General features: G+C 46.1%; 1 protein-coding gene across 8 annotated transcripts in view; it reads left to right on the top strand.

The window, feature by feature from the left end:
* Positions 1 to 14889, top strand: part of DOP1B (DOP1 leucine zipper like protein B) — a 299309-nt gene that overhangs the window by 229553 nt on the left and 54867 nt on the right. For all 8 annotated transcript variants that reach the window (XM_029603491.1, XM_029603487.1, XM_029603486.1 and 5 more), the window contains 2 exons: positions 2537 to 2641; positions 12505 to 12571. In XM_029603491.1, coding sequence (XP_029459351.1) covers positions 2537 to 2641; positions 12505 to 12571 — 172 coding nt within the window. The remainder of the gene's footprint in view (positions 1 to 2536; positions 2642 to 12504; positions 12572 to 14889) is intronic.

The following is a 14889-nucleotide window of genomic DNA, read 5'->3' as shown; positions in this document are numbered from 1 at the left end:
TAGGATGCATTATCTAGGAACAGAAACAAACTGAAGGAAGCCCAGAAATAAAATAAAGTTACAAGAACATAAGATATGCCATACTGGGTCAGACCAAGAGTCCATCAAGCCCAGCATCCTGTTTCCAACAGTGGCCAACCCAAGTCACAAGAACCTAGCAAGTACCCAAACATTAGATAAATCACAAGCTACTATTGCTTATTAATTACCGTAATAGCAGTTTATAGATTTTTCCTCTAGGAACTTATCCAAATCTTTTTTAAACCCAATTACACTAACTGCTGTAACCACATACTCTGTCACAGAATTCTAGAGCTTAATTATGCACTGAGTGATAGAATTTTCTTTGATTTGTTTTAAATGAGCTACTTGCTAACTTCATGGAGTGCCCCCTGGTCCTTTTATTATCGGAAAGAGTAAATAACCAATTTACATTAACTTGTTCAAGTCCTTTCATGATTTTGTAGACTTCTATCATATCCCCTCCTCAGTCGTCTTTTTTATTCCTTTTTGAAGAATATGAGAGCTCTCGAGTCTTTGGATTAACATAAATAAATCTGAGGTATTGTCGTATCCTGACTGGATTAAAAAAAACTGGGTGAGGGATTTTCAGCTACAATGAGCATCTGGCTCCTTTAAATATTTAGGGCTTGTGTTGACCTTAGGCCTGGAGAAATTATATTTGTTAAATATTTCTCCTCTTCTATCTGTCCCTAAAGAGAAATTGCTCACTTGGCAACAATTATTTCTTTCTTTAACTGGTCATATCAATCTTTTCAAAATTATTTTGTTTCCGAAATGGTTGTATACAGTTCAGACTTTACCCATTAGAATATTACAGAAGGATATTGCTAGATTGAACAAATTACTGACATTTCTATGGAAGGGTAAGAAACCTAGAGTTTCACTTGCCCTAAATTGAAAAAGGAGTGGCCACAGGTGGCTTGGGACTTCCAGATATGGGAAAATATAATTTGGCCAGCTTGTTGAGGATTGTCCGGGATTGGTTATATAATACCTTGAAATATGTTTGTATTGAGAGTGAGAAGGCTTTAACAGCTCCCATGGATCTTAGATACATATATTATATGTGACCTCTGATAAGCTGCCTTCAGGATCCTTGAACAAAATCTTACTCACTCAATGATGGGCCTGGCGGAAATTACTGGGTTTGATGAAACTTTAAAAAATGTGTTCTCCATTGTTACCTATACAGGGTAATAGTGGGAACCCAATCAAAAAATTTCACTTATTAGAAAAAGCAGGGGATTACCCAATTAATTCATGTACTTTATGGGGATGGTATGTTGTCTGCCTTGTTTTAAAAGGCCAATCTGGGTTACAAGATGTTGATCTTTTTTCTTATCTACAATTAAAACATTAAAACCTTTACCTTTCCTCTTGCACCTTCAAGTTACATGTAAACAGATGTGATGTGTAAATCGAACACTGGTATATAAAAACAAACAAATAAATGTATCATCCTTGCAAGAGAGGATCTTGAAGAGACCAAGATTATGATAATTGATTTTTTCCATATAGAGTGTGATAAGCTCTCTTTGTCTCAGCTACATGAAGAAATATGTAAATTGGATCAGGAATTAAGGATAGTTCCCTATACATACCCGGATCAGTCCAGACTCCTGGGTTCTGTCCACTCACCAGCAGATGGAGGCAGAGAAAGTTCCAACTGACTCCGCCCCTTCCTTGAGGTGCACCCATAGTACATCAGTATTTCTCTGCCTCCAGCAGATGGTGGAGGTGCAAAATCTACAGTCTGGTTCTTAGTCGGTTATATTGTAAAAATCGGGGACTGAAGTTTTGTTAAGAAGGCGTTTGTATTGGGGGGGGAAAAAATCTATCCTAATAGTATGGCGGGAAGAAGATCCACCCTCTTATTGGCAATGGATAAATTCCTTTCATGAGATGATGTCCATGAAATCTATGGCCTCCCATATTAATTTCTCTTTTCAAGCACACTGTTTGGCGGTATGGGAAAAATATATCAGAGTTTACTTGGAAGAACCTGAATTGATCCTAATACTTTGTAAATGGTTTGCAGGCCTCTTTGGCAAATTCATTTTAGGACTCTTAGTAATACCCTCAGTTTGAAACCTAAAATAGGGGAAATGGTTATGGGGGGGACATTGAGGGGAGTAGGGGGAGATGATGGGGTTTCTAACTTCTTCTTTATAAATAAGGGTACGTGGTTCTTGGATTTAGGGTGTGCCAGAGTGCAGACACCCAGAATCTATTTAATCTTCAACTTGCATTCTGTAAGGTAAAAATAGAGGTTAGACAGATAAATTCAAACTAAGAATAAGGGATCACAATTGGCTTTATTGTATATGTGTGCGTGTGTATGTGTCTGCTGCTTGAAGAGAATTTCTTTCTGTAGAACGTCTGATTTAAATCCCTGTATTTAAGTGACTTGTTATATTTTGATTAATGAAGATTATATAACCTAAAAGCATTTTGTTTTCTTATTAAGCCCTCCATTGTGATACTCAAATGTCTTGAAATGTTTTGTTTGCAGGCTGTCTGCCTCCTCCTTGCAGGAGAACCTTCCATCCTTACTGGGATTACTGAGAGAGTCCGTGTCATTGAATTTGGCTCCACCTGGATATTTCCTGCTACTCAGGTACATAAGAACATAAGAAATTGCCATGCTGGGTCAGACCAAAGGTCCATCAAGCCCAGCATCCTGTTTTCAACAGAGGCCAAACCAGGCCACAAAAACCTGGCAATTACCCAAACACTAAGAAGATCCCATGCTACTGATGCAATTAAGCAGAGGCCATTCCCTAAGTCAACTTGATTAATAGCAGTTAATGGACTTCTCCTCCAAGAACTTATCCAAACCTTTTTTGAACCCAGCTACACTAACTGCACTAATCACATCCTCTGGCAACAAATTCCAGAGCTTAATTGTGCATTGAGTGAAAAAGAATTTTCTCTGATTAGTCTTAAATGTGCTACTTGCTAACTTCATGGAATGCCCCCTAGTGTAAATAACCGATTCACATCTACTCGTTCAAGACCTCTCATGATCTTAAAGACCTCTATCATATCCCCCCTCAGCCGTATCTTCTCCAAGCTGAACAGTCCTAACCTCTTCAGCCTTTCCTCATAGGGGAGCTGTTCCATCCCCTTTATCATTTTGGTTGCCCTTCTCTGTACCTTCTCCATCGCAACTATATCTTTTTTTTGAGATACGGCGACCAGAATTGTACACAGTATTCAAGGTGCGGTCTCACCATGGAGCGATACAGAGGCATTATGACAATTTTCGTTTTTATTAACCATTCCCTTCCTAATAATTCCTAACATTGCTTTTTTGACTGCCGCAGCACACTGAGCCGACGATTTTAAAGTGTTATCCACTATGATGCCTAGATCTTTTTCCTGGGTGGTAGCTCCTAATATGGAACCTAACATCGTATAACTACAGCAAGAGTTATTTTTCCCTATATGCAACACCTTGCACTTGTCCACATTAAATTTCATCTGCCACTTGGATGCCCAATCTTCCAGTCTTGCAAGGTCCTTCTGTAATGTATCACAATCCACTTGTGATTTAACTACTCTGAATAATTTTGTATCGTCTGCAAATTTGATAACCTCACTCATCGTATTCCTTTCAAGATCATTTATTTATAAATATTGTTCCCTGTACGTACCAGGATCAGTCCAGGACACCTGGGTTGTGACTCCGCACCAGTAGATGGAGACAGACTAAAACTTGTGGGCGGAGCCATATATGCCCCTGTGCCAGTCACAGCCCCTCAGTCTTACTCTGTCTCCAGTAGATGGTGCAGCTGCGGTCACAGCTCCTGCCTGCCCTGGTTCTGGTGCTCCGTCAGGGTCGGTTCTTTTTTGTTTGATTAGGCCAGTTAGGCTACGGTGTTTCTAATTGGGAATTTTTTTCTAAATTGTCACTTTGGTCCCGTCCGCCCTGCCTCCCAGGGGGGGGTTTGTGAGGTTCTGAGGGGACCACCCCCCCCTGGTTGAGGCCGCTGCTAGGGTCGAGGACCCGGCTTGCCTAGTAGCAGCGTCAGGGGTGACACCGGGGAGCCCGGTTCACTCACCCCTGCTGGATTAGGGCTCCAGGACCGTGGACAGCGACAGGCGTTTTTTTGTAAAAAAAAAAAAAAAAAAAAAGTGTGTTTATTTTTTTCTTGTGCCGGCTCTCTCTTACTTGCGTCGCCGCTCTCGGGGGGGGGGGGGCGCCGCTGACAGGGGGGAGGCCGGTCGTTCGATTTGTTTAATTTTCTTGCGGCTGGGGTCCCCCGTTTTCGCGCCTTTCGCCTGGCATGCCTCGTGGCTCGGTTTGCCGGGCCTGTGGCTCGGCGCGCGTGGCTTGCATCCCGGGCGGAGAGGGGTCGTCCGGAGCGCCTCGGGGGGCTTGTTCGCGACCTGCGCGATCGCCGCCGCGCGCGGGGGGGGGGGGGGGGGGGGGCGAAGTAGATAGGCCCCAAGACCTCTTCCCGCTCAGCGCGGGAGTGGCGGCCATTTTGGCCACGGGCCGCGAAATGGTGCGGGAAATGGCAGGGCCTTCGGCCTTGCCTCCCGCGCTTTCTCCTCAGCGGATCGCTTCCGGTGGGGGTCCCTCGGGGGACCCGGGGTCCCCGGGGAGTCCCGCTGAGGATTCGTCGGACTCGAGCTCGTTTTCGGAGGACTTTGCGCTTTTGTTGCGCAAAGTCCTGAAATATAAAAAATGCAAACGCGGCCAGAGTGGCACCCGCAAGGCTCACCACAGAAGAGGTCCAAGAGGCTGTCCTGAGGTCGCGGAGGTGCCCCAGGGCACGTCGCGGGGGAGGAAACGGCCTCCACGTGGCGTCCCACAGGAGGCGGAATCCGATTCCTCTCATGGGGCGGACACGGATTCCCCTGAAGAGCCCCAAAAGGGGGCCGACGAGATGGGAGCGGACGGATCCGCTCCATCTGGCGCAGGAAAGGGATCACAGACGGCGGAGGGAGACGATCCCAAGGTGGTCCGTCTATTCCGCAGGGAGGAGCTGCCACCTCTAATCCCGGCCATTCTCCAGGAGCTGGGTATAGAGGCCCCTCCGATGGTGGTTCGTCAGGAAGCGAACATGGATCCGGTCCTGTTAGGCCTCACGGGTTCGGCAGTTGCCTTTCCGTTTCATTTTTCTTCCACGGACATCATGTTCCAGGAATGGGACATTCCGGAGTTGGGTTTGAAGGTCAGCAAGGCCATGGACAAGCTTTACCCGCTCCCGGAGGATGCGCTGGACCTTCTCAAGCTTCCCAAGGTGGATTCAGCGGTTTCTGCGGTAACGAAGAGATCCACCATTCCGGTTACGGGAGCGACAGCCCTCAGGGATCTTCAGGACAGGAAGCTGGAAGTACAGCTTAAGAAGATTTTTGAGGTTTCAGCGCTGGGGAGTACGTGCCGCCATCTGCACGAATTTCGCTATGCGAGCTAGCTTGCGATGGGCTCAGGTTCTTCAAGCCAATGCGGATCTTTCTGCTGACGAGGCAGCGCAGGCGGATAGGTTGGAAGTGGCAATAGTGTATGGCGCAGATGCGCTCCACGATCTGCTGCGCACTTCGTCGAGATCCGTGGTGGCTGCTGTCTCGGCGCGCCGTCTCCTGTGGCTACGCAACTGGGTGGCGGATGGCTCTTCCAAGGCTCATCTCGGGGCGCTGCCATTCAAAGGTAAGTTATTGTTTGGCAAGGAATTAGATGATTTAATGGCTTCCCTGGGAGAAAATAGGGCTTTCAGGCTGCCCGAGGATAGATCCAGGTCGCGGTCTTCGTTTTCTGCCAGGTCCCGTTTTCGTGGTCCCAGGAAGTCGCGTCCCCAAAGGTCGTCCGGGCAATCGTATAGGTCTTCCTCCTCCCGTACTCCGCAGTGGCAGCAGCAGTCCTTTCGGGGGAAGCGCTTCGGAAGACAAGGGGGACCCCTGGCGATCACAGGGGCCAAGTCGTCGCAATGAAAGGGGGTCGGCCCATCTCCCACCGCAGCCTCAGCACGCCGTTACCAACATCGGGGCGCGGTTGATGTCCTTTTACGAGAGATGGGCCTGCAAGGCCCCCGAGAAGAAGGCGGCGGTGTTAGACACCATCCGCCGCTTAGAAGGCTTGGGAGCTATCTCCCCCGTTCCGGTCAGCCAACACGGCAAAGGCCGTTATTCCATTTACTTCATCGTCCCAAAGAAAGACGGCAAGTCCAGACCAATTCTGGATCTCAAAGGGGTGAACAGATGCTTTCGCGTTCCTCACTTCAAAATGGAGACGATTCGGTCCGTCATCGCCGCGGCACGGCCCAGCGAGTTCCTGGCCTCCCTGGATCTCACAGAGGCGTATCTTCACATAGGCATTCAGCCGTCGTTCCACCGCTTCCTCAGGTTCTGCATCCTAGGACGGCATTACCAGTTTCGAGCGCTCCCGTTTGGGCTCGCGACAGCCCCCCGTACATTCATGAAGGTTATGGTCGTGGTAGCGGCGCAGCTGCGCCGAGAAGGTCTCCTGGTCCATCCTTACCTGGACGATTGGTTGATTCGGGCGAAGTCCGAGGATCAGTGTTGGATGGCGGTGGCCAGGGTCCTACATCTGCTGCAGTCCCTAGGATGGGTGATCAACTTCAGCAAGAGTCATCTGACACCTACGCAGACCTTGGAATATCTGGGAGCTGTTTTCGACACGAAGCAGGGCAAGGTGTTCCTGTCGCACGAACGGGTGTGCAAGCTGCAAATGCGAGTACGGCGTTTATTGTCTCTCCGCCAACCGCGGGTCTGCGACTACCTTATGGTCCTAGGGTCTATGGCTTCCACGCTGGCGCTGGTTCCCTGGGCGTTCGCTCACCTGCGACCATTACAGTCATCCTTGCTATCCCGTTGGAAGCCGGTCTCGGAGGACTTCCATCTACCGCTTCTTCTAGAGGGACACACGAGATCCAGCCTGTTCTGGTGGCTGGATCCCAGTCATCTGTCCGCTGGATTCTCTCTTCTGGTGCCCAATTGGACAGTGGTGACCACGGATGCCAGCCTCTCCGGTTGGGGAGCGGTCTGCCTAGGGAGCTCGGTCCAAGGCCTATGGTCAGTGTTGCAAGCCCAGTGGTCTATCAATCGCCTAGAGACCAGAGCGGTCCGTCTGGCCCTGCAAGCCTTCCTACCGTTGCTGCGGGGAAAGGCAGTCCGAGTGTTGTCGGACAATGCGACCACCATGGCATACATCAACCGCCAGGGTGGGACAAGGAGCCCCCCAGGTGGCGGAGGAAGCTCAGCGCTTGATGGCCTGGTCGGAGCTACATCTCAGCAACCTTGCAGCATCTCACATTGCGGGAGTCGACAACGTTCAGGCGGACTTTCTCAGCCGTCATCGCCTGGATCCCGGAGAGTGGGAGCTGGGGGACGAAGCGTTTCTTCTCATCTGCGAAACGTGGGGTGTGCCCCACATGGATCTGATGGCCACGTGGCACAACGCAAAGGCCCCGCGATTTTACAGTCGACGTCGAGAACGGGGGGCAGAAGGCGTCGATGCGTTGGTGCTTCCCTGGCCGACGGATGTGCTGCTCTACGTGTTTCCCCCGTGGCCGATGATCGGCAAGATTCTACGGCGCATAGAGTTGCACCCGGCCAACGTGATCTTGGTGGCACCGGAATGGCCGCGCCGGCCGTGGTTTGCAGACCTTGTACAGCTGGCAGTAACGGCACCCCTTCGGCTCCAAGGAATGGCGGGCCTGCTCCATCAGGGCCCCGTCTGTTTGGAGGATGCGGATCACTTCTGTCTCGCGGCATGGCTTTTGAGAGGAATCGACTGAAGAGAAAAGGTTATTCAGATGCGGTGGTAGCTACGCTGCTGCCTTCCAGGAAGCAGTCGACGTCTCTGGCTTATGTCCGTGTCTGGGTGGTCTTTGAGGATTGGTGCGTGCAGCGTGGGGTGGATCCCACTTCGGCTTCTGTCTCCGACATTCTGGCGTTCCTCCAGGCAGGTCTGGCCAAAGGTCTGGCATGCAGTTCTCTACAGGTCCAAGTGGCGGCGCTTGGTTGTTTGCGAGGTAAGGTCCGTGGTACGTCCCTGGCGCTTCACCCGGACATTTCTCGTTTCCTTCGGGGTGCCAAGCAACTTCGTCCCCCAAAACGCCTTCCTTGTCCGGCTTGGAATCTCAATTGGGTTCTCTCCGCTCTATGCGCGGCGCCGTTTGAGCCCTTGAAACGCGCAACGCTTAAGGATCTCACGTTAAAAACGGCGTTCTTGGTGGCGATTGCCTCGGCGTGTTTCCGAGTTACAGGCCCTGTCCTGTAGGGAACCTTTCTTGCGTATTTCCGATTCCGGAGTTTCTTGGCGCTCGGTTCCTTCCTTTCTTCCGAAAGTGGTATCGTCGTTTCACGTGAATCAATCGGTGGAGCTGCCCGCTTTCGCGGGCGGGGAGTCCTCTGTTCCAGAAGCGAGGGAATTACGGAAGCTTGACGTGCGGAGGTCCCCCCTTCGTTATCTGGAGGTCACTAATCCGTTTCGGGTCACAGATCATCTGTTTGTCCTATTCTCTGGCCCAAAGAAAGGAGCCGCAGCGTCACGCACAACGATCGCCCGTTGGCTCAAGGGGGCCATTGGTTCGGCGTATTTGCTGCGGGGAAAACCTCTTCCCGTGGGGCTGCGGGCTCACTCGACTCGTTCTCAAGCAGCGTCTTGGGCGGAAGCTTCGCAGGTGTCGCCTCAAGAGATTTGCAGGGCGGCTACCTGGAAGTCGTTGCATACCTTTGTCCGGCACTACCGGTTGGATGTCCGGGCTACCGATTCCGGGGGTTTTGGAGAGAGGGTACTCCGAGCGGGACTCTCTGCTTCCCACCCTCAGTAGGTTTGCTCTGGTACATCCCAGGTGTCCTGGACTGATCCTGGTACATACAGGGAAAGGAAAATTAGTTTCTTACCTGATAATTTTCGTTCCTGTAGTACCAAGGATCAGTCCAGGATCCCGCCCGCAGTGCTGCGCTGAAGTAATGGAGAGTCCACTCTTTGTTCTGATTTACTTTGTTCCGCTTGTTAGCTCTCTCGGTTGGAGAGTCCGTTTCCAGGAGGGGTGTTTTCCCCGTTCTATTAGCGGTTTTATAGCTAGTTTTAATTCTCTGGTTGTGTTCTACTCTGACATTCCGTATGACTGAGGGGCTGTGACTGGCACAGGGGCATATATGGCTCTGCCCACAAGTTTTAGTCTGTCTCCATCTACTGGTGCGGAGTCACAACCCAGGTGTCCTGGACTGATCCTTGGTACTACAGGAACGAAAATTATCAGGTAAGAAACTAATTTTCCTAAAAGCACTGGTCCAAGTACAGATCCCAGAGGCACTCCACTGTTTACCCTTTTCCACTGAGAAAACTGACCATTTAATTCTACTCTCTATTTCCTGTCTTTTTAACCAGTTTGTAATCCACGAAAGGACATTGCTTCCTATCCCATGACTTTTTAGTTTTCTTAGAAGCCTCTCATGAGGGACTTTGTCAAATGCCTTCTGGAAATCCAAATAAACTACATCTACCGGTTCACCTTTATCCACATGTTTATTAACCCCTCCAAAAAAAATGAAGCAGATTTGTTAGGCAAGGCTTCCCATGTAAATCCATGTTGACTGTGTTCAATTAAACCATGTCTTTCTATATGCTCTACGATTTTGATCTTTAGAATAGTTTCCACTATTTTTCCCGGCACTGAAGTCAGGCTCACTGGTCTATAGTTACCCAGATTGCCCCTGGAGCCCTTTTTAAATATTGGGGTTACATTGGCCACCCTCCAGTCTTCAGGTACAATTGATGATTTTAATGATAGGTTACAAGTTTTAACTAACAGATCAGAAATTTCATTTTTTAGTTCCTTCAGTACCCTAGGATGCATACCATCTGGTCCAGGTGATTTGCTATTCTTTTTAGTTTGTCAATCTGGCCTACTACATCTTCCAGGTTCACAATAATTTGGTTCCATTCATCTGACTCATCACCCCTGAAAACCATCTCCGGAACTGGTATCTCCCCAACATCCTCATTAGTAAACATGGAAGCAAAGAATTAATTTAGTCTTTCTGCAATGGCCTTATCTTCCCTAAGATCCCCTTTAACCCCTCGGTCATCTAATGGTCCAACCAACTACTTGCTTCAGATATATTTAAAAAATATTTTATGAGTTTTTGCCTCTATGGCCAACTTCATTTCAAATTCTCTCTTTGCCTGTCTTATCAATGTTTTACACTTAGCTTCACAGTGTTTGTTTTATCCTATTTTCTTCAGATGGATCCTTCTTCCAATTTTTGAAGGATGTTTTTTTGGCTAAAATAGCCTCTTTCTTATCACCTTTTAACCATGCCGGTAATCGTTTTGCCTTCCTTCCACCTTTCTTAATGCGTGGAATTCATCTGGACTGTGCCTCTAGGATTGTATTTTTAAACAATCTCCATGCCTCTTGAATACTTTTAACTTTTGCAGCTGCATCTTTCAGTTTTTTTCTATTTTCTTCATTTTATCAAAGTTTCCCTTTTGAAAATTTAGTGTTAGAGCCGTAGATTTACTTATTGTCTTCCTTCCAGTTATTAGTTTAAATTTGATTGTTATGATCACTGTTGCCAAGTACCAAATCCTGTGTTCCACAAAGAATTAAATCTAAAATAGCTCCCTCTCTTGTTGGTTCCTGAACCAATTGCTCCATGAAGCAGTCATTTATTACATCCAGGAACTTTGTCTCTAGCAAGTCCTGATGTTACATTTACCCAGTCAATATTGTGGTAATTGGAAATCTCCCATTATTATTGCATGGCCAAATTGATTAGCTTCCCTGATTTCTCTTAGCATTTCATCATCTGTCTGACCATTTTGTCCAGGTGGACGGTAGTATACTCCTATCACTATACTCTTACCCAACACACATGGGATTTCTATCCATATAGATTCTACTGAGCATTTAGTCTCTTGTATGATCTTTATGATGTTGGACTCTATACCCTCCCGGACATAAAGTGCCACACCCCCACCAAGTTGATCCTCCCTATCATTGTGATATAATTTGAACCCTGATATAGCACTGTCCCATTGGTTATCCTCCTTCCACCAAGTCTCTGTGATGCCAATTATGTCAATGTCGTCATTTACTGCTATAAACTCTTAACTCTCCATCTTGCTTCTTAGACTTCTGGCATTGGCATACAGACATTTCAAAGTGTGTTTTTTGTTTGTATGTAACAACCTGCTTTTCAGTTGTTAGGGATAATTTGGAAGATCATTAGCTTTGGTGATTTTTTACATATAGGCACATGGACTATATGTTTGTTTTTAAATGGAACCGTCTCTGTTGGGATGCCCTAACTCTCCTGTTTCATTAGTATCCTTCAAGGATACATTTCTCCAAACCATGCACTGCTGAGTGACTGTCAGCTTTCCCCCTTGTTCTAGTTTAAAAGCTGCTCTATCTCCTTTTTGAAAGTTAGCGCCAGCAGCTTGGTTCCACTCTGGTTAAGGTGGAGCCCATCCTTTCAGAAAAGTCTCCCCCTTCCCCAAAAGTTTCCCCAGTTCCTTACAAAACTGAAACCCTCTTCCCTGCACCATTGTCTCCTCCACACATTGAAACTCTGGAGCTCTGCCTGCCTCTGGGGACCTGCACGTGGAATAAGAAGCATTTCAGAGAATTCCACCCTAGAGGTTGTGGATTTCGGCTTTCTACCTAAAATCCTAAATTTGGCTTCCAGAACCTCTCTTCCACATTTTCCCTTGTCATTGGTGCCCACATGTACCATGACAGCCGGCTCCTCCCCAGCACTGTCTATAATCCTATCTAGGTGACTCGTGAATAAAATAAACATCTTGGCTGTTAAATGATGTCATCTTCTGGCATGGCAGATGGGTTCGGCCACTCAAAAGCTAGGGATCAGATTCTTTCCCTGTCACTTTTTTTTTTTTTTATACCTTTTGACATTTTTGGGATTAATCTCACAGCAGGGATGCTAATCTCTGGCATCTGCTGGAGGGTTTCCATGGATTATCATTATCGATGGATCCCTGGCTTCTACTGAAGCGCCTGAATGGCTTGATGGTGTCTCTGAAGACATAACTCTTCCAAAGATAGCTGCCATTGGTTTCTACAGTGGTACCTTGACAGCTGGGAAGAGTTCCCTCGGGCTGTGCAGAACTATGCACATTCTACCTATAAATTCTAAGCTCCAAAACATTCAATTTTATCATTTATCATTTGTTTTTATTCACTAATATTTGCTTCCTGTTTCTCTGCCATTCCAAAGGCTTCCACTCAGGCAGCTGTGCTGTTATTGAGCCTCTCAAGGATAAAAAAAAAAGCAGCAATTAAGGGAAAAAGAACTGAAAAATACAGCCAAAAAAAAATGTTTTAGTCATAATTTACAGGGAACAATACACATAGCTGTGCTTAGCAAATTTGTTGTGTTGGTGATTGAACTGCTGTTTTAAACTCCCTTTTGGTGACTAATTAAATGAAAAAGGTGGCTCTCATTCAATAAAAAGTGTATTTCTTTCTCCCTCAGCATCCTGAACGATTTTGTGACTAGGACCCCTAACCTGGAAAACAAAAAGGACCAGAGAGACCTGCAGGTACTGGAGCAGTTACAATGTAGGCTTGCCAGGTGGATTGGGAATTGTGTGTGCATGTGTCAAAGGGATAGAGATGGTAATGTTTAACTGGGAGCAGAAGACCATATCTGCAAAAGAATAACTTTCTAAGAGTTAACGGTCTGTAGTCCAACCAGTCGCTTTTCTCGGAGCTAAACAGGAGTGATGGCAGTGCGCCGCATTCAGGAAGAATTTTTTTCTTTTGTCAAGAAATGGGATGCTAAGCAGAAAAAGAATGCCAGAAAATTTAAACAAGTTGGTAGCACTTGTGCTGTGTCGCAAATTGCACGCAATCCATCGCGCACTTTGCAACAATGAATCTGGCAAAATTGCTCACGGGCACATTTTAATCAGATCCAAGGCTCCACTTTAACCTCTTATTGTCACCAGAATCTCCAAAACATAATTTCATGCAAATCCTTTCAGCCAGAGCCTCCCTGGAACTTAACCACAGAGTGACAGGGGCTTGGACTTCAGAATAAAACATGTCTAAAACCACAGGAAGCACATTTATTAAGAAAATGTACTTCAAAACTCCAAAGGCAGATACCAACATTTCAGGTCTTCAGATTCACTGTAGAGTTCTGAGGAGGAGCCGAAACATCAAGATCCATATTTGGATTTCAGAAGTCCATTCTCTTGGTAGTTACGATGAGTGTGCTTGGTTTTGTATATTTATATTCTGGATCCAAATTAACGATTGTCTTCAACTCTGTAAAGCAAAGGAAATTGCTCCAATGTTTTCTCAAGTTATGTTTACATGTGCAGTTGCAAAAGGTTATTTTGACTAAATAGATTTGCGGAATTGGCATTCACATGCAGGTCCCTCAGGTCTCATTTCTATTCCTGTCCTTTGGGTAAAAGATAAATTAAGGAATTTACAAAATAACAGAAAATTTTGATTTCTGGCTACATATGTCATGTCAGCATTAAAATCCTATTGTAATTGTAAAAATTAATGGTTCCCTAAATCCAAATGCAGATCGGCTCTGCAGTGGTTTGTGCTATTTGATTAGCTTGAGAGTTCAGCAATAAGTACTTATTCCTTGGAGCTGGAAGTAACAGAAGAGGGGAACAAGTTGGAGATTTCATTTTTGGACAGTGAGTTGTATGACCATTCTGCCATGGGAATTGCACATGAGGGGATTGAATGACCGTAGATTTTAATCTTCTAGATCAGGGGTCAGGAACCTTTTTGGCTGAGAGAGCCATAAACGCCACATATTTAAATGTAATTCCATGAGAGCCATACAATATGTTTTAAAACTAAACACAAGTAAATGTGTGCATTTTTATGTAAGATCACACTTTTAAAGTACAATAAGTCTCTGAAAATATTACACCAGGCCTTAAGACACCAATACATCTCCTATTAGGAAAACGGACCAAGTCAGGCTGCTATAGAGTCCTACACAGAAACTACACGCCAGCAGAAAACCTCACCTGAATCACGTGCTGTCCCTCACCTAACATAGAATAAAGAGACCAAAACGCATAACAAGAAGCATGCAGACAAAAACTGAATTGGAAACTGCAACAAGCCAGAGTCTCTGTATGCAGTGTAACAAAGGAAAAAAGAAACATCACACATCCTTATAAAACAAATCAAGAAATATAAAATCATCAGCAGTAAAACTGTACTAACAAAAAGAACATATTTCGAAACAGCTGATGAGTGGAATATCCAATAATTAAAAACTCATATAAAACATTTCCAGATACCAACAAAATATTTCAAAATAGCAGACACAAAGATCCAGTAATGAAAAATAATAAGGATACAAAAATTTTTTGCTCTGCATACCTGGGAACATTTGATATCCAGGTGTCCTGAGATTGTTCTGAATTAGCAGGACGGTGGGGGTGGTTTGCTTGGAACTTTCTACTCTCAGTCACATACCAGCGCTCTCTCTCACACTGGCTCTCAATGACACACCTATACACACATGCTCTCAGTCACTCACATATACAAATGTTTTTTCTCTCTCACTTATATAGGCTCTTAATTACACATTTACACACATGCTGTCTATCTTTCACGCTTACACACACACAGGCTTTCAATCACATAAATACATGCTGTCTTTTTCTCTCACACACAGACTCTCATTCACATGCTTACAAACATGTCCTCTCTTTCTCTCATTTACACACAGGCTCTCAATCACATACTCACATGCTCCCTCACCTAAATCAGCTCTCAATCACACAGACACACATGGTCTCTCTCCCTCATTTAAACACAGGCTCTCAATCACATACTCACATGCTCCATCACCTAAACCAGCTGTCAATCAGAC

This window comes from Rhinatrema bivittatum, chromosome 5 (genome assembly GCF_901001135.1).
Source record: "Rhinatrema bivittatum chromosome 5, aRhiBiv1.1, whole genome shotgun sequence".
Lineage (NCBI taxonomy): Eukaryota > Metazoa > Chordata > Amphibia > Gymnophiona > Rhinatrematidae > Rhinatrema > Rhinatrema bivittatum.
The sequence above is the reverse complement of the archived record's forward strand: the minus strand, read 5'-3'. Positions and strand labels throughout refer to the sequence as shown.